The sequence below is a fragment of the Carassius gibelio genome, chromosome B3 (genome assembly GCF_023724105.1).
Source record: "Carassius gibelio isolate Cgi1373 ecotype wild population from Czech Republic chromosome B3, carGib1.2-hapl.c, whole genome shotgun sequence".
NCBI lineage: Eukaryota > Metazoa > Chordata > Actinopteri > Cypriniformes > Cyprinidae > Carassius > Carassius gibelio.
Genome location: NC_068398.1, coordinates 19,693,313 through 19,717,596, shown reverse-complemented (window position 1 = coordinate 19,717,596; position 24,284 = coordinate 19,693,313). Strand labels below are relative to the sequence as shown.

At 36.5% G+C, this 24,284-nt stretch overlaps 2 protein-coding genes across 3 annotated transcripts; both read right to left on the bottom strand.

Annotated features, from left to right (window-relative positions):
• Window positions 1-174: 174 nt before the first annotated feature.
• kat7a (K(lysine) acetyltransferase 7a) lies at window positions 175-10,549 on the bottom strand. Of its 2 annotated transcripts, none has more exons than XM_052553117.1 (15): window positions 10,196-10,549; window positions 8,081-8,222; window positions 7,670-7,849; window positions 5,694-5,927; window positions 4,967-5,049; window positions 4,786-4,872; window positions 4,517-4,615; window positions 4,328-4,417; window positions 3,262-3,453; window positions 3,075-3,164; window positions 2,819-2,959; window positions 2,633-2,726; window positions 2,216-2,362; window positions 1,267-1,373; window positions 175-1,154 (listed from the first exon to the last, which is right to left on the bottom strand). In XM_052553117.1, exons 1-15 carry the CDS (start codon window positions 10,208-10,210, stop codon window positions 1,056-1,058), a joined length of 1,800 nt encoding a protein of 599 aa, XP_052409077.1. In that variant the 5' UTR covers window positions 10,211-10,549; the 3' UTR covers window positions 175-1,055. The 2 variants fall into 2 exon arrangements, with proteins under 2 accessions (XP_052409077.1, XP_052409076.1); XM_052553116.1 differs by having other exon boundaries at window positions 4,307-4,417; window positions 10,196-10,544.
• A 362-nt stretch (window positions 10,550-10,911) lies between these two features.
• g6pc1b (glucose-6-phosphatase catalytic subunit 1b) lies at window positions 10,912-13,710 on the bottom strand. Its single transcript, XM_052553133.1, has 5 exons — window positions 13,266-13,710; window positions 12,968-13,077; window positions 12,782-12,881; window positions 12,264-12,379; window positions 10,912-12,182 (listed from the first exon to the last, which is right to left on the bottom strand). Exons 1-5 carry the CDS (start codon window positions 13,481-13,483, stop codon window positions 11,665-11,667), a joined length of 1,062 nt encoding a protein of 353 aa, XP_052409093.1. The 5' UTR covers window positions 13,484-13,710; the 3' UTR covers window positions 10,912-11,664.
• Window positions 13,711-24,284: the final 10,574 nt, after the last annotated feature.

The following is a 24,284-nucleotide window of genomic DNA, read 5'->3' as shown; positions in this document are numbered from 1 at the left end:
TAAAGTAAACACAGGAAACAGTTCGCGCACATAACAAAATTATTAGTTAATTAACATTCACTTTCGTTTGTATGGGTGATTAACGACGACAAATTTATTTTTTTGATCAACTTCCTTTTAGGAATTTCCACATTGTTTATTAACAGTTAAACCCCATGAACTCACTGGACGTCATCATGTTAAACAGTGACGAGTTTATTTGAGAGGAGAGCGAAACTCAAGAGCAACTCATGCTGCTGGCACATTAGTGGAGTCTGAGTTAATCCTGCAGGTGGAGTTCACAAGTCTATCAGCTAACTAAAGATATTCTGGCTGCTCACAAATCACAGTAACTGCAAGACATGCTATAAACCAAGTGAAGCTTCCACTTAATAGATTACGTTGTAGGCTTTAGAAAAGATAACACTTGATGAAGGGTTAATGTTTCACATTTACTGAAATGTGTCTGTTCCAAAATACAGGTTTGTCTCACTTGGTTAATGTTTCACATTTACTGAAATGTGTCTGTTCCAAAATACAGGTTTGTCTCACTTGAGCTAATAAAATACTCTTTTAACTCTGGCTAAAATGTCAAAAAGGGCTGGGAACACATATCTAGTTCAAAGGAAATTAAAAAAAAAGAAGAAGCTCTTTAGCTCACAAAACCATTAGTTACAGAAACACTGTAATGGTTTTTCCCCCCACATAAATATTTAACAGTCAAACAGTCGTTTCAATAAAACAAAGAGATGCAATAGATGACTAAAAAAACAACAACAGTAAAACAACTGCCAACTGAGAGTCAAACAGTGAGTTAGGTGATAGTATCTCCAACGCAGCTGTTCTACGATGCTCGCTGAAATGTTAACAAGGTTTAAAAAACTCAAACAGAGCAGTTAAGGTAACTCAAAATGTTTGAACTGAACCATGTGACACATACAGGACACAGTTAGGACTGCAGCTTTACTTGTATCTTACTGTAACAAAGAAACCACTTTCCTATGTGTTGAGCTATTCTAGTAGTGACCAAGACCTGCTGAGCTACAGAAACATTGAAGAGCATGCAGATGATTGTCTTAGGTTCCTTTGGGCGGGCTCCACTTCAAGGCCGCAGGGTCAATAGTCTTGCTGCCTCCACGTTCTGACTCTTTGGTTTTCCAATCATCTATCAGATCCTAGAAATCATTCAACCATTTAAATGCATTAAAAAAACTCAAAATAACAAGCATGTAATTAATGCTAACAGTCTGTTGCTAAAATGACTAGAGACATAAGAATCAGAGTTACCTGTCTTTTTAAGATCAGGTGCTTCCCTTTCCAGTACTTCAGCATCTGGAGCGACTGTAAAGTGCTGACGATGTCTACAGGATTGACAGCTGTTTCTTGGCTGATTTCTGCTCCCAAGTGTTAATATATGCCAAATAATGAAAACAATTATTCATAATTTTAAGTGTTGCATCCACAGATAGAAAAGGAAGATAAAGGAACACACACTACTGTTCAAACGTTTATGACTTTAAAAGAAGTCTCTCATGTACACTGATAATAAACATTATCATAATATATATATTTCAATTTAAGATGCATAATTTTAGGTAGGGTGAAGAAAATCTTTTGGCTCATCGATCAAAAGATTACTATAAAATACTTATGTTTATTCAAAGCTTAAGATAACATGATCATCTGTGAAAAATGTGCATAATGTTTAGAATAATGTTTATAAACCAATTATAACTAAGTTGCTTAATCAACTATAAACAAAACAGCATCATGTATGTATGCATAGTTTAATACAAAGAGTGGAAAGCCAATCACACAGAGTACATTTTTCATGTTTTAAAAACCTGAGATGGAGTGTGATGGAGATAAAACCCACCATTAAATCTTCATATATGCAACGTTTTTGCATTCAAATGTGGATTTTTATTTTAAATTCAACGAATATTTTAAATAAAAAAAATGTTGACAGCCCTAATGCTCACCCAAGGCTGAATATTTGTATAAATACCATAAATATAGTCAAATATTATAATTTTGTGATGATATTCTATAGGAATAAATTTTAAATGTATTTTATTCCTGTGATTGGAAAACAGAATTTTAAAGCATCCATTACATCCTATATTCTAAATGTCTTTATTGTCACCTTTGATTAATTGAATGCATATATGCTGAATAAAATAATTTCTTAAAAAAAAAAAAAAAGTAAGTAAGTACTGAACATAACACTAAGTACCTTTAATGGAGATCTCTTTGCCCTGGAAGTTGTTCAGGTAGCGCAGGAGCACTTCCTTCCAGTAACTCCTGTAACTGATGAGTCCCAGGTCAGAGAGAGGCCGTTCAGGGGAGCCAACCTTCTCCTCTACTTTGGACAGCAAGTAACCTGAGCAGAAACAAGCCATGCACACATTAACACATTCAAGTCTTCCATTAAATGCAGCATCAACAAGTGCACATGCCCTCATGGTAAAAGAAGCATTCTGACATGTTCTTAAGGTTTTGTTTTTTTTTAGACAAAATGACATGGCATAAATTATGTATTCTATGATTGCAAATGTAACTTTAACATCACCATGTGAATCTTGTTTAAGCTTAACAGAGTACTGACATAACATATAAAAAGCATACAAGTGTCTAGATCTACTGCACTCACTGAAATCAATCAGCATCTTGCCATAACCCTGCCTCATATACTGTGGCATGGTCAGGATGCAGGAGACATTGTAGTTCAGGAATGAATTCTTTTCCTAAACCCAGATACGTATTTTGATTACTACAAAATAATCACGTGTGCAAGGTTACTGAAGCTCACTAACACACAGCGTCACGGACGGAGTACCTTGGAGAAATATCCTACAAGATGGCAGCCGGTATTATCAGCTTCAGTCATCACATAGAACAGGAACGGCTCCACATCGTAATACAACGTTTTGTGGTCCAGGAAGAGTTTGGCAAGCAGGCAGAGGTTTTGGCAATAAATCTGCAAAAGGCAAATGACAGTGTCAAAGCAGAATCAGGTACTGATTGTAAATGACTGACCGGCAGTTAGCCAGCTCTAAATCAAGAGTCGCTGTGTGGAATGTCTTTGCTCTTGCCTTGTTCTTCTTGCCGTCCACTTCAAAAACAGATATAGCCCCTTTTCTGTAAATCTCATCACCTGGTGGATGTTTCCACACACATTTGGCCTGATTGAAAGTGAGATAGAGGTGTATGTGTGAATACAAAAAACACACACACACACACACACACATCAACATTTTGACTCAAGGTTCAAAGAGTTACCATGTGACGTCTCAGAATGGTCTGACTCTTCATGTATTTGAGGCAGAACTCGCACATGTAGAGACGGCCGAGGCGGGCGTACTCCTCGGGGTACGGCGAGTGGTACCAGGTGTCCAGCTCGTAGCGGCCGAACACTATGGTCTTTATCATGTTGCTGCCCTCCGTGACCTGTCCCTGCAGCCGGAGCTTTTCCTGCAAGGAGCAATGAAGGGTGAGAAACACCAGTCAGACTGGAGGGACTGATGACAGAGATAGCCCACCATCATTTAGAAATAAATAATTTTATTCATGAAGGATGCATTAAACTTTACTGTAAATACACTGATAATGTTACAAATGATTTCTCTTTCTAATAAACACTTTCTCTATACTTTCTATTTATCAAATGAGCCAACAAAAATGACAGTATCACAGTTTCCAAGCAGCACAACAAATTGCAATCGTGAACAGTTATTTAAACAGTTCTAAATGCAGCCTTGGTGAACATAAGGTTTGTTAACATTTAAAAAAAAATATTACTGATCTTCAAACCTTTGAATGGAGTTTTTTCAGAGATGGTACTAATTAATAAACAGAAGGCGACGTAGAAATTGAAAAGCTCAATGAAAAGTTAAAGACAGAAATCATCTGGAGAAATAAGATGATGTCATGTCATTCCTTCTCAAGATTATGGTTTTCTCTTGTTGGAACGGTTCAGTCAAAAATAATTCTGTTATTATTTACTCAATTTTGTTGTTATTTTCTTTTTAGTCAAGCACTTTACAAGACTGAAATGCCACGAGTTAATGTCAGAGTTTTCATGTTTGGAGCTGTTGCTTTAAGGTAGGACAGATAAAGTACGTTGCTTATAACTCTGAGTAACACCCATATGCAACAGATGAGAGAAATGCCAGCAGTTTGGAAGGGACTCCAGCGCAGGCCCATCACACAACCCAGAATGCAGTGGTGAGAAGGCTCAGACCACCGCGGTCTTTACAGATTCACGAGAAAGAGAGCGAGAAGGAGAAAACAAGAGGGAGAAAATGAGATGGGTCTTCTCTCTTACAAGATCGTCCGAGGCACATGCCTGGGCTTTTCTGAACAGCTCCAGGTCATAGTCACTGGTGATGTTCTCCAGCAGAGGCTCACGACTGCTGCAGTGGGTCTGTTTGTGCTCCTGGAGAACGTCAAACAACGAGAGCTCAGAAACCGACACATCTATCTGCTACGGGCATTTGATCATTCTTTCTGCAAATATGGAGCATGTGACACTCACTGTATACTTGTCTTTCTGCTCTTTGAGAGGAACAGAGTTTCTCTTCCTCCTCATCTCTGTCACCTTCTCTTTATACCGCAGCTGTCGCTCTGTTTGGGCCTGAAGGGGAGGTAACTCAGACAATGTGAGAGCTAGTTGGGGCTCATTAACATGTGATGTTCACTGCACATAAAATCTGAAAGCAGCTCTTAGAGAATGCCATCGATTGGGGGTCACTAGTAGGACACAAACAAGAGTCAGGACGTTAAAGTCTTGGTGCGCAGCTTTACCTGTTGCCGAGCGGAATGACGATTCTCATCCTGCCGCTGTGACAGCATCCTCTCCTCCACGTGTTTGTCTCGAGAGCTTGCCTTCACCTGAGCACAAGGTGTGATTGTGTTGGTAAACCTTGCCGTTGTAGCGAAATACAATCTGGATAAAGGTTTAGTCAAAATGACACATAAGCTTTACCTTACACTCGTCTGCTGAAAGGTTATGGTACAGTGGACATCCAGATATTGAAAAGTGCCTTTCATGTTTCCCTGTCAAATGTCCTGGAGGAGGAATGAAGGTGGGATTGAAATGTTTAAGCATACGCCTGTACACACAACAATGCTGCTAGAAGAGACGTAAAGCCACTATTAATACATAAATGAAACAAATACATTACCATTCACAAGTCTGGGTTCTGCAAATACTTTTTTTTTTAAAGAAACAAATACTTTTATTCAGCAAGAATTCATTAAATGGGTCAAAATGGACATTTTAGCAATTCAGAAGTACTACAAGAGTTTTCCAGAATAAACAAAAGCTGCTCTTTTTAACTTCCTAAATATCAAAGAGTGAATGTTTTCAACATTCATAAATAAAAACATAATAAAAAGAAATGTTTTTCAAGCACAAAATCAGTATATCAGAGTGATTTCTGAAGGATCATGTGACACTGTGACAGCTGATGAAAATTCAGCTTTACAGCACAGGAATAAATTGCAATAAATGAAAATAGAATACGGTTATTTTTAATCATAATCACAATTTTACTGTTTTACTGTATTTTTGATAAAATAAATGCAGCCTTGGTGAACCTAACTGACTTTTCTTTTTCTTTTTCTAAAACAACAACAAATCTTACTCCAAATTTTTTAATGCTAGTATAAATATTCATAACAATTAAGATAAAGGACTGGAATCCAATTACCGAGTGAATTACAACCAGGTGTGGGGCACTTCATGTTAAAGTTGTAGCTCTCATGAAAGCGTCGTCGTTTGGGCCGGTGAGCAAGGCCGGATTCTTTCAGAGACAGCTCCTTTGCCAGACTCTCATCATGAGACACGTTTGGGCTGGACATGTCGATGTCAGACTCAGAGGAAGCAGCGTTACCGGTGGGCGTCCTGGGTGGGGACTCGTCGTGGTCTGCGCTTTGTTTCATGTCTGGATGACCAACACAACAGAAAACAGCACTGAAGTGAAAACTTAGAATGGAATTATCGATTGGTAATCTGCAGTATAAAACTTTTTTGTATCAATGATATGAATCATTCATGTTAAAAATGGCATTTCTTAATTATAAAATGGTGATTGTTGCTATAATTCATGGCAATATTAACAAAATATTTTTGCTTACTTCAGATAAACTTTTTCATTCTAATTTTAAAACTTAATTTAATTAAATTCGTAAAAAACTGGATGCCTTTGAAAAAGAGGTTGTTTTATTGGTGTTTAAACCAACATATTGTCAAACACAGATTAAACGGAGGTTACTATTTTAGGGTGTTTATTTTCCAGTATTTATGGCTCAAAGACGTTAAGATGTCCGCATCAAAATACATTTACAAAAGTGATTTTATATCCATAGAAAGCACAAAACAAAAAAAGTCTACATTTAAGGTTTCAAATAAGTTTTTAAAGAATAAAATGTAAAAATTTGGTTGTAATTATATTCTATTGTTATTCAGTGTAACACTTGTAGTTATGTAAAAAATAAAAAAAACATGCACCTGTACTTATTAAAATATATGAAAGAATAATTGAGCATATTACATTTTATTGGGTTTTAAATTAGTAAAAAATTCTTACTAACAAATGGGCAAAACCTAGGATAGTGGCAAATTAAAAAAAAAAAAAAAAAAAACTAAATAAAACCTATTTAGTATTTGGGGTGAAAGTAATTACTCTTTTAATGTCATAAATGGAGTTTTGTTGTAAATATGCCTGACAATATTGTTACACTGAATGACATTTTAGAGGAGGTCTTCTGTAAATCGGGGGAATTGTTTTTTTTTGCTTGTTTTTTTTTTCTTTGGAAAATCAACAACAATTTAAAGCAGTAGCCTACTGTTTTTATGCTCAAACCCTTTTTTTGTCTTTGACTTTTCTTTCCTCTTTGAACCTTATATATATATATATATATATATGTGTGTGTGTGTGTGTGTGTGTGTGTGTAAGTGTGTGTGTGTGTATAAAACAAAATCAATAGACAAACGAATAGAGAGTGGTGCAAACTACAACAGAAAAAAATAGGCAGAAGCCACAAAATCACATGAAATTGAATATTATAAAAGTCTAATGCATTACTTCAAATAATTCTAATTTTACAACTTAACAAAGAATTATGAAAATGATGTACTCTACCATTTCAAGATTTCAAGGTCAGTAAGGCGGCATTTAACATGTTTTTAAAAGAAAATCTCTCTGGCTCACCCAGGCTGCATTTACTGGATCAAAAATACAGGTTAAACAGAAATATTGTGAAATATTATTACAGATTAAAAGAACTGTTTTCTATTGTAATACATTTTAAAATGAAGTTTATTCCTGTGATGCAAAGCTGAATTTTCAGCATCATTACTCCAGTCTTCAGTGTCACATAACTCGTAACTCTGATATGATGTTATTGTGCTCAGCAAACATTTCTTATTGTCAACATTGAAAACATGTCATGGTGCTTAATATTTTTTGGAAACTGTTTTCAGGATTGTTTGATTAATAGGAAATTTGAAAACAAAATTCTTACTGACCACAAACTTTTGAATGGTTAACAAGTCGTATGAACTGAGGAAAATCTGTAATGAGCCGTTAATAAAAAAATAAAAAAAACCTAGGCGAATGAAGAGAAGCACTTGTGAGCAGAGCAAGGCATGGAGATACTCAAGCCATGTGGTTTCTCCTCCTACCCCTCTCTGAGGTTTCCCCATGCTGCTCCGTGTCTGAGCCAGAGGAGCGACTCTGCCTCAAGGGGTATTTCTTGTGCAGGACTGACACCCCCTGCTGCTGACTACGAGTCACGCGCCGGCTGGAAGAGTTCACCACCTCCTCTGAAACCAGGGCAGACCGGTTCCCCACAGGACTGCAATCTAGAAACAAAGCTCTGAGGTTTGTTCCCCATCCATCATGCTTCCTACCAGTCAACCCATTACCAAAGATTTAAACCTTTTTTACATTTTTATTAAGGGTCAATAAAGAAAATCACATCATAATTTGATTATTCCCACAGCCCGAAGTCACTGTCAGCATCATTATTAGTAAATCTCCACTCTACCTGGAGAGCTCAGAGTACGTGATCAGTACGAGGTCTCCAGTCTTACCTTGTGAGTTGCGGCTGAGGCGCAGTGAGGAGCGAGTGAGCCGCGTGTTTCTCACCGTGTGGACGTCACTCTCTGAGCTGTCCGTGTGCTCAGCGGAGAAGTCAGAGTCCTCTGTCCCTTCAGAGCTACTGCCCGCATTTCTCTAAGTGTTAGAAACAGACAAATACAAATTAAATCTTACTAACACTTTACAATAAGGTCCCATTAGTTAGCATTAACTAACAATAAGCATACCATTATTGTTGTTGATGTTGGTTAATACAATGTTAGTTCATCTTAGCTCAGGTTGAATTTTAACAGATTCAACTTTTGATTTTAATAATGCTTTAGTAAATGCTGAAGAATTAACACACATTAATCAATGCTTTAGAAGTATTTTTAGTCTGTGTTTTATTTCATCTTAACTAGTGTAATCTAAGGTTAACCAATGAAATCTTATGGTAAATTGTTAGTTATGTTTTTTATATTGATATGCAGATACTGAAACAAATGAGAAACAAATACGTTTAAAGGGACGATAAGCTTTTCATGAAGATGCACTCCACACTTTAAGCTTGATCCCGCTGTTAATTCAACTCACGTCACATGACCCGTGAAAATGAGCCTTTCCTCATGTCTCTCATTTGAATTCCAACAGTTTAAATAATTATCTGCATTATATTTGTAATAATGTTTGCTCGTATTTTAATAAAAGTTGAGAATTAGCTTATAACTATGTTATTTTCTATACTAATAAAGTGTTAGTGAGAAAATCTACATTGTTTTTTACATTTTAGTTTGATTGAATCAAAATATTCTTACTAGGTTAAAATAAATATGGGCGTACAATGAACCAATATTGAATAAAGTCATGATGCTTTTAACACCCTTGAAGCTCATTTCTGGACCTCTTCATTATTTGGAGTGAGTCAAATGAATCTTAATAGCACTGATCAAAAAAATATATTCTCCTGTCAGTAAACACAGCTTTATCAGAAGAATACATGACTTGATATAAGGCAATTATTACTATATGACTTGGAGAAAAATACCTTATTTTAACATTCTGCCTTTTCACAAAAACAAATGTCTGAATTGACAGAACAATAAACACAAATGATTTGTGCATGCACTCATTACATACATATAAACTCTTATCATGTAATTACACAGAGCATTCAGTTGATACTTCCACTCAATTGAACTAGTCACTGGCTTATGATGACTGTAACCCCATGCAAACTGCTGGATGTCATGCGTGTACACTATATTCCCACAAGTATATCGGGACACCTTCTTCTAATGAACAGGTTTGACTGCTTTAGTAATTTCCATGAGTACAAATTTTAATGTTTCAGCATATAATGATATTCAAGGGAATTGTGTGCTTCTAATTTTATAGCAACAGTTTGGACAGGACCCTTTTCTACTCTAACATGACAGTGACGACTCTGTGTATAAACCAAGGTTCAAAGAGAAATGACTGATTCAGTGAGAGTGAAGAACCTGACTGGTGTGCAGAAACCCAGCTGAACACTTCTGGTGAGACTTCAAATGCAGACCTTGAGCCAAAAACTCATCACCAAACATTAAAGACTTGTACATGAGTAAACTCAATTTAGACACTTTCAAAACTGTTGGAACAGAGATGGAAATACTATTTCTGAACACATGAATTATGTTTCCATATTTGTTGCCACAGTTTTGGAAGTGCCCTTTACTGTGGGGGGTCCCAATACTTTTGTCCCTATAGTTCATGTGCAAGTCATTGGTGTTTGGTGATGAGTTTTTGGCTCAAAATCTGCATTTAAAGACTGACCAGAGGTGTTCATCTTTCCACAGGGCAGTCAAGACCTTCACACTGACTGAATCAATCATTTCTCTTTTGAATCTTGACTTATACACAAAGGAATTATCATGTTAGAATAAAAAAGGATCCTGTGTAAACACATTTCCCCATTATAATGCTTACACTTTGAGATGTGTACATTTGAAATTGAAGTTCATTAGAGAGGGGTGTCCCAATACTTTTTGTGTGTGTGTGTGTGTGTGTGTAGCGAGCAGGTGAAGACTGCTACATGAGCACGCAGGTGCGCGAGGCTGCGCACGATGATGGCCTGTCGGATGCAGTCGTACCTTGCGCCGCGGCATCGCGCTTCTCCGCGGAAGATTCACGAGCTCTGACTCCGGCTGGATTTCCGAATGCAGTTAGATCGCCGAAACCCGTCGAAGGCCGCTTTAGTGATGCATCCCTGTGGAAGTGAGGGAAACATTCATGTGGTGCAAGGAAACACTGCTTCATCACTGACAGTCACGGGTCATGACTGCGCGCGTGGTCTGTTTACACTCTCCACTTCCGGTACAGAATTCTAATGTAAGGGTCTCACGGAAAATGATAAAGACGAGGAAGTAACCATTGTTTTAAACAGACGTGGACGATTTATGTACGATCACCCTATTTTCAGCCGATTATAAAAGTGTATCAGGTAAAACACAAAGAAAAGAGATATAATTAACGTCGTCCAGTTCCTGTGGTAACTTAGTTGTTCTGTCGCTCGATGGCGGAACTAATGTCACTGTGTCTGATGAACACATGTCAGCCTATTTTAATGCTTTTCATCGTGACTTTGAATTTTTTAAGGTCTCTGTAAACAGATTTGTTTAATACACTGTGCATTTCTTAAAATAATTATAATAGATTAACACTTGATATTGCTTTTAGACTGTAGCATATTTCATACAACCAGTTGTGTAGTATATATTTTCCTGCTATTATAAACAGTTGTTCAAGATCAATAATAATAATAAACAGTTTGATTAATAATTTCTTTCAGCATTGGTTTATTATTTCTTTATCAGTGTCTCTTTAGGCACATTGGACAGCATTTGTCTATTATAGAGGGGCATGTTGTCACATTATATGGGGCAAGTTGTCACAACTAAACCTGTCATTGAACAGTTTATTATAAGTTTGATAAAACACAAACAAACAAACAAACAAAAAACTAATAAAAACACAAACAAATAATTAGAAAAATGATGAAACAAAAATATATCACGGCATAAATATATCTAAATTATATAATTATAGCTCTTTGATCTCTTTTCATCATGACACATTTATATTATGTATTGCTCTATATAATATTTTACATTATATATATGTGACCCTGGACCACAAAACCAGTGTAAATTTTTGTTAATTAATCAAAAATGTAGTTTATATATATTTACGTAAGGAATTTTACAAAATATTTTCATGGAACATGATCTTTACCTTAATATCCTAATAATTTTTGGAATAAAAGAAAATTCAATAATTGTGACCCATACAATATATTTTTGGCTATTGCTTCAAATATAACAAAGTGACTTAAGATGGGTTTTGTGCTCCAGGGTCACATGCAACATTGAATATTCCTGATGATATCTCTGCTTAATTCAGTTTGCATACATTAAAATCAAGACATATCAAGTAATCTTTTTTTTTTTTTTTTTTTTTTTTATAATACTTACATTGAAAGATTTTAAAACAAACTAAGTGAGGGAAATGGCTAATATAGACTTAAAGGCAGACTTAAAATCTCAGCATGTGTTTTCCGAGTTTAATATGCTTTCATTCTGTGGTATACATTTGCTAATGTGCTTATGCAGTAAGGTACAAAACTTATTGTGGTTAGAGGCACAGTGGCGCTCTTCCAGAAAGACAGTGTATAGAAGAGCGCTCGAGTGCTTGTGGGAGGTCTGAAGGAGTCTAAGAGGCTCAGAAGTGGCAGTGTTGCTGCTGTGCAGGTCAGCCTGTAAACGGCGCTGTTTCCAAAGTTCCTGTTTCTTTGCAGATCACCATGAATAGGCAAATGGAGGCTCAGCCCTAGGCCGAACAGGACCCCGGTGTTGCGGAGGAGGCCAGCGAAAGGTGTGGTGTCCAGATGGACCCATTCAGGCTGAATGCACCACTTCTGTGCCTTCATTAAGCTCCAGTAGGGGTCTATTGAAGCAGCATCCAACAATGCATAAAGCCCCAGCACAATAAACACAAGACTGAGGATGGTGTGCACATAACTCTTCAAGCTTGCTGAATAGATCCAGGACACTCTATTAAAAGCCTTGGCCACAGCGATTCCTGTGTAGTGAAAGTGAACAATTACTTAAGAAGTAAGTTTCGAAAGGGAGACTAATGTGAGAAACATCCAATGCAACTGACCCGAAACAACTCCTGCAATGACTTGATGTGGGAAATGAGCTGCAATGAAGACTCGAGAAACACTGACACAAACCTGCACACCCCAGAAAAGGGCCCAAAGAAGACCCTGCAAGCACCTAGAATAGGGCACAAGTGCAAAAGAAGGAAAATGTTTATCATTAATACTAAATAGTAAAACAAGATGACATAAACATTCAAAATGACATTCAAAATCTACATATATGAGTAACTAGCCCATCATCTACCTGAAATAATCAGCATCTTTACAATATACAACTTGATATGGTGATAAAACCGAGCTGCTAAGGTAAATGAGTTTATTAGTAGTTAATGAGGTATTTCTGTCCGACTGGAGGCTGGAAAGATTGAGCAAATGTTTTCCTTCCTTCCCTTTTATCTCTCAGATGTTCTGGATGATTTCTTGTGTCTTCGGAGCATTTCCATGTATTCAGTTTGTATTATCTTATAAATTCGTACTGAAGACTATATAAAGATATAAACAGGAAATAATCCCTCACCATCTTTTTAGGGGGTCACATTCCTGCAAAACGGTCAGCAGTGATGTGAGCATGGCATAGTAAACCCCTGCAGCTCCCATCGCGTGACCGGAGGGACTTCCTAGAAGAGCAGCCAGAAACCTCGGTGAAATCTGCTTGTGATTTAGTGTGTTGGAAATACAACGAGAAACACTAGGAGACACTCACCAGGGCCGGTCTCGCATGTCATGGGGAACTGTTTGATTTGTGGCACGGTCAAGTTGCCATAATAAACAGTTTCTTTAACCCACCAATAAGGACGCTCGCCAAACATAAGCCTGTTTAGGGATTTAATAAATAAATCTGATTTAGTCCAGAGAAGATAAATTCATTACATTGCCAATAGACATTTAATATTGAGATTTTTAACCATTCGGTTACTAATCCATTCAATCTGACTCCAAATGCTTCTTTTAAGATTTTTTTTTTCTTTTTCTTCTTGGATATTTACAGAAGCAGTACTTACCACTTGAGGACTAAGTTGAGCCAGTCTCCCACAACAGCAACCCAGACCAGCTTCACTCCCACTGCTGATTGTAGATGAAACCAAATGGGAAAAAAGTATAAAAATGTTGTACGCAGGTCAGCCATTGTAGATACTAATGCAAACCAGCTTTGGGCATGTCCATAATGCATCTGCAGGTATAACGTACTGCTGATCCCATAACCATACAAGACTTCCATTACTACTGTCAGTCTGTTCTAAAACAGCGATATTACAGATCCTCGTTCATGTTTTCAGTTTTTGGGTAACATTATGAGTCTTATAAGGCACAAGTCGCTATTTGTAAAATCTCGTAATCTTTATTCCCAGTGTCTTGAATCCAGACTGCCATCCCTGAGACGACCTGCATGTGTCCAGCCTGCTCCTTTTATCCATCCACTCTGCCTGGTCACTGGGCACCACCTGAGCTTTGTACTCTCTGGAGTAAATAGAGGGGAAATTGTCTCCAAACACTGAAGTGTGGTCATTAAAGCGGGCATGTGCGGTGCATGTGTGTGAAGTGGCAGGTTTGGGGTGCTAAATTTAGCTCTCGATTACGAGAAAGACACTCACTAGTTGAATGAGGTCATGTGCATTGTAGGGGAATTTACAGTTAAAACCCAAGGACCAGATATGTCGCAATTAAGACCAGGAGTCAGAGATGAGTTCAATTAATAATAATAATTTTACTTGAAGAAAATAGTTTGCAATTTCATCAGCAGAAGTCAGCTTCAACACTCTCAAAGGAGTTCGCAGGCCGCCCCCAGTACAATACAAAATCAACCACAATTATACCCTGACAGAGGATACTAATTGCGTCAATACATGAGTCAACAAAATTCTGATTGGTTCCAAAACCTAGATAAAACTCTCCAAAGACGTATATCTGATATGCTGGACACTGGCAGTTGATCGTTTGTCCTGGGACTGTCTGAGCTTCTCCCTGTACAGACAGATACTAACACACGTACACAGAGAACTTATCTAAAATTCAAGGCTTTCTAGCACTGGCGAGTGTCTTATCATTACGGTTTGATACACACACATAATATGTGGACATTAATCTTGAGGAAAAGAAATACAGCACACATAAGGTTACACATTTCACTCTTGCTATAACTTGATTAATAGTCAAACAAGAAATCATGTAATAAAATAATTAATATCAGTATGAAGGATATGGCAAATCGGCATCCACTCCTTCAGTCCCCCGTTTTAGATCAATGTGGGGTCTAATACCCCACATCTGGTCTAATAAATGAGGTCAGGTGTAGTTGTGATGCATGCTAAGAATGCAGGCTGTTGGTCAACTTAAACATGTGCATATACTTAAGATCTCTGGTACTGGCTGACATTTCTAGTAATAAACACATTATTTTGTACAAAATACTTCCCATAATCATTCTTACTTCCCTAATACATTCATCTACTTACTTAATCCCACAATATCGCCACTTGCACTAGTCTTTCTTCACATAATGTCTTTTCCAGTGAATTATTCTGTGTGTCCCTCTACCTGGAAAAGTGTCCTCCATCCATATATACTTTCATCAACATATCTTTGTAAATACCTCTCTTCCTACTACAGCTACTTCACACTTACCCTCTAAAACAAAACATTTATCCAACAGCCTTAAGACTAAATTTGCATATTCATTAACCAGATTTAACAAATCATTAAAGAAAACCGCATACACTATAACCAATTCATTTTTTTTTTTAACCCTTAAGAAGGATATTTGCCTTATTTGTTTTCTTTTAGCATGTTTTATACAACTATGATGAATTTTAGTTAATTTGGTCATATCTTAAAATAAACTCATTACAATAAACGTATATATATTATTCTCTGGAAGACGGGCTAAATGAATAACCACTGTTATTGCATTCCTGACATATGTCAGACCCTCAGTCACCTCACAGATACCAAATATAGACATTGCTTATAACCTAAATCCCAGTAAAGATACCCTTATTTTATGAAAATCTATAATTTTCCCCATCAATGGTACAATTATAGACATTGATTATCCATTTTACCCTTTCATTCCAAACTTGGTGTTAAAAACACAAAAATAAACAAACCAAAAATAAGTAAGATCAATATTGAGCCATCTTAAAAAAATAAAAATAAAAATAATCATAATCATAATCATTATTTCCTCGAAAACCTAGAGCAGTTCCTAGTTTATTACTTAATAGCCCTTTTATTAAGTTTTAGTTTCACCACGAATCCATTTGCAGTCATCATAGTTCACATGCTGTTTAAACATACATTAACCATTAACCCAAACTTGTCATTGTTAACAACATTTGATCAAAATTACATTTTAAGTATCGAAGTGTCTAACTTCAAAAATACACCTAACCTATCCACTTATTGTCATGCATGTATTTTATACCAGGACATTACTGTTAACCATACTCATTGCCTTATCATTACCTTTTTTTTTTTTCAAATGCAAATCTTGTCAATTTTCATACCATATTACTGTACTCAGACTATATTAATGACACATTCAGAAGCAAATCCTCAATACCTCGTATTAAGTCAATTTAGTTCTCACTGTTTTGTCAGTGATAAATGCTTACACATCAGCTACGAGATCAATGTCTTTAAAACCCTCGTTCATGTTTGTCAATTGGTAGTGATATTTATTTACTCATAAATTATTATAAACTAAAAAAAAGCACACAGATTTCCCAATACTATTACTAAATGAACAATACTATTACTTAGTTCTAAACGCCCAAATATTTATTAAAGAGACATCCTCAGTTTCTGTAAATCTATATTGAAACAGTATACATTATCAAAAAGCCCTGTCAGTGTTCACAATATTAATTTGATTTGACCTGACAGGTGTTCATAAGCAGCTCCATAGAGCCTATTACAATTGTTTGGTTCAAACTAAATTTATTATTATTATTATTTTTTTTTTTTGCTGTGCTATTTCAATTAATTCAAACCTCTTGTTATGGATTTGCTCCATTAAGGGGCTATCCACACGTTTTTGTTCAACTTATCTCTGTTCTACATAAACCACTACATAAAGCTTTTGCACTATATTACACAAGCAGGATTCACTCCTTTGTTTTCCCACCAGGCTTCTTTATGTGAGGGTGCTCTCTGGATAATTTGGTTAGTGACGTAGCCAATCTGTCACTGTTTTTCTGCCGTCTAAAATATTTACCTTTACCATTCAAACAACAAAGTGTTAACTTGTTAAAATTTAGACCCTCATTTAAATTTAGGCATGGATTTTAAACCCATTTTGGACGGCAAACTTAAATTTCACAAATCCAATCATATAAACACTCTTTAACATATTAATCCAGAGAGTGATTTAAATCAGCATTATAAAAGACAAAACAAGTCATTATTACCAGTAGCAGACAGAGCTGGATAACCAATCCACTTAAAGCTCGTCCCATGTTCGGCATTGTCTTTTCATTAGTTTCACTCAGAATTACCGACTTCTGTAAAGTAATTTCACTCAACACATCTGTAATGATAAAACACTCATTCCAGAGGTTAGTAACTCAATTGAAACAAAACAGGAACAGAATTGTCCCCCAAAAATTTATAGTAGCCATCCTTGTGCATGCACATACTTAACACATTAATATTTTAACAGCTCATATTTAAGGTTTTCCTTTTGGTATTAAATCGGAAGGATTTAAACTTAAACATTGTCTGTGCATTTTACCTAGTTTGAACCTAGTCTCTTATCTAATCTCAAAGTTTGCCTGTTCTTTAATGATTTTTATTTAGAGTAAAATCAGCTTGGTTGTTTTGGTCTTCAAATCATTGCTCTGTTTTGGTTACTCTTTCTTAGCAGGCCAATAATAGAAGAAGAGCACTATCCCTGCCTCCACTCAAGCACTCTCTCTCTCTCTCTCTCTCTTACTGTGCAAAAAATTATTTATTTATTTATTTAGACAATTTTTGCCAGACTATAATATAAAATTCATTACAACATATAACCCTAAATTATTCAAATAAGTTAAAAATGTCAAAGTTTCTAGATCTAAAATCTCAGTTTAAACTGTTTAAAATACATAATGCTAGGAATATTTCTTTAAAATTATTTTTACCTTACATGCTTAATTCCCTTAACCTTTGTTATCTAAACCATCTCTTGATTAAGCAGAAGCAGTCTTCATTTTTAGCCACCACCATATCTTGTTATCATCTTGTGTCATGCCTAATGACCTGCATGAGTAAAGACTATGATATAGACATATTAGTTCAATATCATTTTAGCCTCATAAGAAATTTTTGTCTCAAAATAATGGCTGTCATCACATGGTCTCAGATGGTTCTTGAAAGCCCATTGCCATTAACTTTTTATAAATAAGCTCCTTGTCCTCAGGGTGTGATCCACTGGCATAGTTGCATCAAGTTGTGGACGCTTGTCACAACAATCAGTCAAGGAATGCGGTTGCTGGTGATCAGGTCTGGAGGAGCTCACATTTTGAGGCAGATTGCTGTACTTCATACAGTTCCCCTCTTAATGATGCTCTAGGCCTATCAAGCATCCGCTCAACTCCACTACCATCTCACATAAAACACCTCCCTTCAGGGCAGGTGCCCAGTGGCGGTGACCCCCTGCCTTAGGTTGTCCCCTATTGGCCAGAAGAGGATCTTACCCGTCATTGAGAAATCACCTCATGCACACTGGTAACCACTCTTTCCCGTTGCAACATCCTCGACAGTCTTCTTCCAGAATCCAGTATTTCCTGCAGCTTAGGAAAGGTGCACTCAAGAACCATGAGAGCCATTGACAGCACCTACTAGTGTTAAAACATTGAAAAAGGTTAATCAAACTAATATTTAATCGCTAAACTCAATTGGATACCTCCAAACTATCATGCTGAGATTACTCAGTGAATTTATTTTTCACACCCGTCCATTCATTGTAATTTTCTGTTGCTTCTGTAGCTGCAGCCATCAGGCCCTGTATGATGGTGGAGACTAAAAATAAGACAGATAAGTTACTGGTCATAGAACAAATAGCAATACAACTGTTTAGCTATTCAAAATTATTACATCTATAGCTCAGGGTCTGTATTATGATTTTAAAGACCTCATGTCTCTTCAACAATTGCTCCTAAATTGTTATTCATTATTTTTATAATCTCTTATTTCTTACATGCATTGGGCAATTGAACATTTAACTACCAATTGCCCTCTTAATACATTAAATCTGAACTCTTTTTATCATGTCCTTTAGCATCTCTGCCTATGATTTGACTGAAACACTGTGCTGTACTATAAATATCTTATCACTTAAACACAAGCTCAGATAACGGCATTTTAGCTTACTTTGAATGAGAGAGAGAGAACTCTGAGGGATTCAGGACTCGTAACAATGCATTTTCATTAATTTTTAACATAATTTCATCGTACTATCATTTTATTCTAGCCCAGTTTAAAACTTGTCAGAAATTATATGCATTTTAAAAATAAACATCTTTATATTTGTATTTTTACTTTATTTTCGCAACTCAAATGTTTCTCAAAGTTCTTTGCAGTCATTGTCATTACTTTTACATCAACTTATAACGTATTTATCCATTCACTTAATTCTGGCCATGGCTTCTGAATTTCAACATTGGTTTTAAATCTGTCAGAGGTTATCTGACCCAGGTATATTACTTTGGGTCTTGCTAGCATGCTGTCTTCAAAGTTACTTTGAAACCCCCGTTTATGTTACTTGTTTACAACTTTATCATCTCATAAACAAAAAATAATTTTCTTTTCTCTTCTTTTTTCTTTTTTTATGATGCTGCGTGACTACAATTTTGCAATCCAACAATAAAATTACTCTTTTGGCCAAACATTAGTAAATATAGGAATTACATTTTTTTTTTTTTTACTCAGAACATGTCTCTGGTACTTTTAAAGCTTAAGCCAGAGTCATGGTGGGGGCCAGCATGAGATAAAACAACGGCGTCATTGTAGTCAAAGTAATTTTATCTTTTTTAAAGCAAAACATAAGCTTCTAAGTTTTTCCAAAATGCCACTGCCAATTTGTGTGCCTTCAGTTTTTTTTTTTTTTTTTTTTTTCACTAACCCAGAATTCTGTTCAGTATTCCTTGTCAGGACTTTCAACAATTATATAGGAACAGGAACAGGTCTTATGATATCATTCTTTGTCATTTAAACCTTCTATGCACAGAGAATCAGATTAAATCATCACTCAGTTACTTCTGGGATTATTTTTAACAAATCGGCACATACATTTATAAATGTTTATTTCTCAGGTTCTTTCTAAGTTTAAAGCCAATCAAGTTTTTGTTTTAACATTACAATCAGAATTAAAGCTCAGACTGATCATTCTTTAAATGAATTCAGAGAATATATATATATTTTTAAAGTCAGAGCTTCAGAGCCAAACTGTTTACAGCATTTGCTCTCTTCTGTTTCATTATTTCTATCAGGGCTGACCAGGTTACCTAATTTGTCAGTCATATTTCTATCATAAACCAAAAACATATTGAGGCGGCGATCTTACCAACAGCACTTGACTTCTGCGTGATGAAATTGCAAAGTATATTCCAGAATTTCCATATACTGGTCCAATCCAATCAGGGTCATGAAAACTACATTTTAGCTCTTTTGGGGTTGTTCCTGAGGCATCCCAGATCAATCAATACTTTCCCTTTGCATATATCCCTATATTTTTATAGGTGCACATATGAATTATCACTATTTATTTTTAAACACTAATTTTGGATACTCTTTTCCCTAACCACTGACCTGGCCTATTTCTAAGCTCGGGGCGCCCCTGTCTGTAATGGTGGGTGATCGAGAGTTGGAAGAGCGAGATACGACTAGAACCCCCGTCTAGCGTCTTACATTCTTCTCGGGATTTCCCATACCCCTACTTTGGCTTACCCGGCCGTAAATGCACTGCCCTTTATGGCCTCTCGTGCTTTTTGGCTCTCTGTGCTTGACCCAGCACTGCCTATTTACGGCCCTATGTGTCCCTTGTCCCTCGGTGCTTGACCCAGCACTGCCCTTTACGGGTTCACATGCCTGTTAAGAATGCGTTTTTGTCCCCCCCTGGACTGTGCACACCTAGAAACAAATTTTTACGTCTCTCTCTAAGACCTATAGGTGTGCACCTGTTCCCTCTGTAACTGTACACATCTCTAAATATCTTATATCAAGACCTACCGATGTGTACTTGTACCCCTTATACTCACAAGGTTACTTATTTACAGGTATATTGTGACACCAATTTACCTACTCCACCCTGGAGCTGGTGTCTACCCCCTCACGTCTGAGTGAGTCTATCGTTCCTCCTTCTCTCGACCCCCTCCACTTACAGACAGTTCCTAACCAATAATATTAAATCTAAAATCTTTCCTACCTTGGTTTGATGATTGATCAGGGATGTCAACAAAGAACTATTGCCCGCCGATCCTCCACCATTAACTGTAGGGGAATTTACAGTTAAAACCCAAGGACCAGATATGTCGCAATTAAGACCAGGAGTCAGAGATGAGTTCAATTAATAATAATAATTTTACTTGAAGAAAATAGTTTGCAATTTCATCAGCAGAAGTCAGCTTCAACACTCTCAAAGGAGTTCGCAGGCCGCCCCCAGTACAATACAAAATCAACCACAATTATACCCTGACAGAGGATACTAATTGCGTCAATACATGAGTCAACAAAATTCTGATTGGTTCCAAAACCTAGATAAAACTCTCCAAAGACGTATATCTGATATGCTGGACACTGGCAGTTGATCGTTTGTCCTGGGACTGTCTGAGCTTCTCCCTGTACAGACAGATACTAACACACGTACACAGAGAACTTATCTAAAATTCAAGGCTTTCTAGCACTGGCGAGTGTCTTATCATTACGGTTTGATACACACACATAATATGTGGACATTAATCTTGAGGAAAAGAAATACAGCACACATAAGGTTACACATTTCACTCTTGCTATAACTTGATTAATAGTCAAACAAGAAATCATGTAATAAAATAATTAATATCAGTATGAAGGATATGGCAAATCGGCATCCACTCCTTCAGCATGGACACATTAGACTCTTGGCTGTCTCTCTAAAGTTGTTTTGTTCAAACGAAAACGTGTTTATTTATGTATTTACATAAGGATGTGTTTTGTTTTTATATACGTCATAAGTCTCTTCTACTGCATTTATTATGTTTGATCAAAACATGTTGTTTAAGGTTTAAAATTATAACAATTATTTGAAATAGAAATCTTTTGAAACATCATACTGCAAAATCTTTACGGTCACTCTTGATCAATTTAATACAACCTTTCCTCTAAAAACCTTACTGACCCTAAACTCTTGAGCAGTAATGTATATATGTAATATGTAATGTGTATTGAAATTGGGTGGGGGGGGGGGGTTATATGCTTTGACAAGAAACAGACACAAATATTGAAGTAAAGGTAATTACATAAAATGTCATTCTCATGTTCCGTAGCTCAGGCCTGGTTCAGTTGTGTGGCCGTCCAATGAAGAATTAGCAGGACATTATTAGACTTTGACCGAGACCTTCACATGACACTGTTTACCTTGACTTGACATAATGGTTCATTTCCAGCAACCTCTAGAGGCGTGTTCGTGCGAAGCCTCACGACTCTGTGAGATGGCACACATCTCAACCACGACTCAACCATGTGGAAAAACAAAGAGGGAACATGTCGAGAGCAGACTGTAAACAAGAACACTACCTGCAGGATGTTAAGAGCTCCAAAGTGTTAACAGATGCCATCTCCATGTAGACCCATCAGCCTGTCATGTGCAGCATATACAGTGTGTTCATGCTATTACCATGATCTGAAGGCTCATTTGTGTTGTCTTCATGCATGCATGCTTTGCATTAAGGTCTACTGTAGTTCAATATTCTGTAGAACCCAAATGTAGCTCAAATACACACAAAGACATACAGGAAGTGCTCAGTTCTTTAAGGCAGTGCAATCTCACGCCCTCTGGTCACGTCCAATCTGAGAACTCTTTCCCCCTGAAACCAAAACAACAATGGTCAGTTCCTGTGGACATACAGCTTTGAAAATAAACACTGTATGCTTTCAACCACATGTTCTACTGAATTGTGCACATTATGCTGATCTAATAAAGGAGATATTCTAGTGAGAAAGCAGACAGTCATAAAAGTAGGTAGATTGTAAATATAACATCTGTCTCAGGGCATGTTGGATATGTTAATATAGCAGTCATTTTGTTAACATTACTCCGATGTAGTTTTTGCTTTAACTTTGTACAGTTAGGCTTTAATGTTGTATTTGAATGTGTCAGTACATTTAGACTCTATGTTTGTTTACTTGTGTGTTTGCTGTTGCATATCATCACTAATAATAATAATATTTTTTTAAAAATCTGGATTGACATAGGACCTAAGTTTTATCACTTTGGGGTTGTCTTTAAATACCCAGTCTTTGTGGTTCACCGCTGAACTGCAGCGTCTAAGTATGCAGGCCACATTTGGAAATCGTGATGTGTATTCCCAGTGGGAGTGCTGAGATTGTTAAAGGAGCAGCTGTAGAGCTTGTGTAACTCTTGGAACCTATGGAATTTTATGCACAAGCCAGAAGATACAACCCGTTTCTGGGATTTCTTGGAATTCTTGCAGTACATGATACACAACCACTTATCATCCCTCCTGTGAAACTATACAGCCTGGGAAACACGGCAGAGCTTGATAAGTTGATTCTGTGCCCTGTGAAACACATTTGAACTGTACTGCAATCATATTCATAAGCTGCAAGTAAAGTTTGCATAGGGTGCAGGATAAAATCTTCAAATAAAACGTACAAAAATGTACAGTGCCAAAGTATTCATTTGCAACTTCCTATGCACTCCTACATTGTTTTTCTAAAATAAACATCTTTTTCTTTTTTTCTGTGACAGTGTTTATAGTTTAAAAACAGACTGATAGAGTTCATTGACTGAGAATTATGTGAAGATGTCCACTAAAGGCCATTTGTGACCCTCGACCACAAAACTTAAGTTTTAAGTAAGTGTCATTTTTTCGAAACTGAGATTTATACATCATCTGAAAGCAGAATAAATTAGCTTTTGATTGATGTATCAGACAATATTTGGTCGAGATACAACTATTGAAAATCTTGAATCTGAGGGTGCCAAAGAATGAAAATATTGAGAAAACTGGCTTTAAATTTGTCCAAACAAAGTTTTTAGCAATGCATATTAATAATAAAAAATTAAGTTTTGATATATTTACAGTAGGAAATTTACAAAATATCTTAATGGAACATGATCTTTATTCAATATCCTAATGATTTTTGGAATAAAAGAAAAATGTATCATTTTTACCCATGTTTATTTATTTATTTTGGCTATTGCTGCAAATATACACCAGTGACTTAAGACTGGTTTTGCGATCCAGGGTCATATTTCACAATGCACTGAAAGACAAACAGCAATGGAGACATTTGTTGGGTTTTGTCCGATCAGTGTGTTCTGTTAAACATGTTGGTGATGGCATTGGTTAGTGCATAAAAGTTAATCCAAACAGAATATTTAGAATTTTTGAATATTTCATGTATGAAGACCATTGCAGACCCATGATGTGCTGACATTTGTTTTCTTCAGGTCTCTCAGTATATCGATAGATCTGTCTGTTCTTTGTCAGCAACAACTTGTTCATCACTCTGACAGTCCACTTTAAGCTCACTCCAGCAAGTAACAAACACAGCAGATACTCTAATTAAATAGCCTTGCTTTGTTTGTTCAGAACATCAGTTCGTCTGTTTGTGGATATAAACTGTTGTGTTATTGTTAGTAACTGTTTGAAATGACATGTGAAACACATTGTTTAAATCTGAGAGATCACAGCACGTGTAGGGCTAGCACAGTCATAAATTCTTTTACCTTATAGGGGAGATGGGGCTAGTTGTCACACAGGGTGTTTATTACAAGAGCTGTAGGCCTATATTAACTATCAGTGATGCCAGTAACGCGT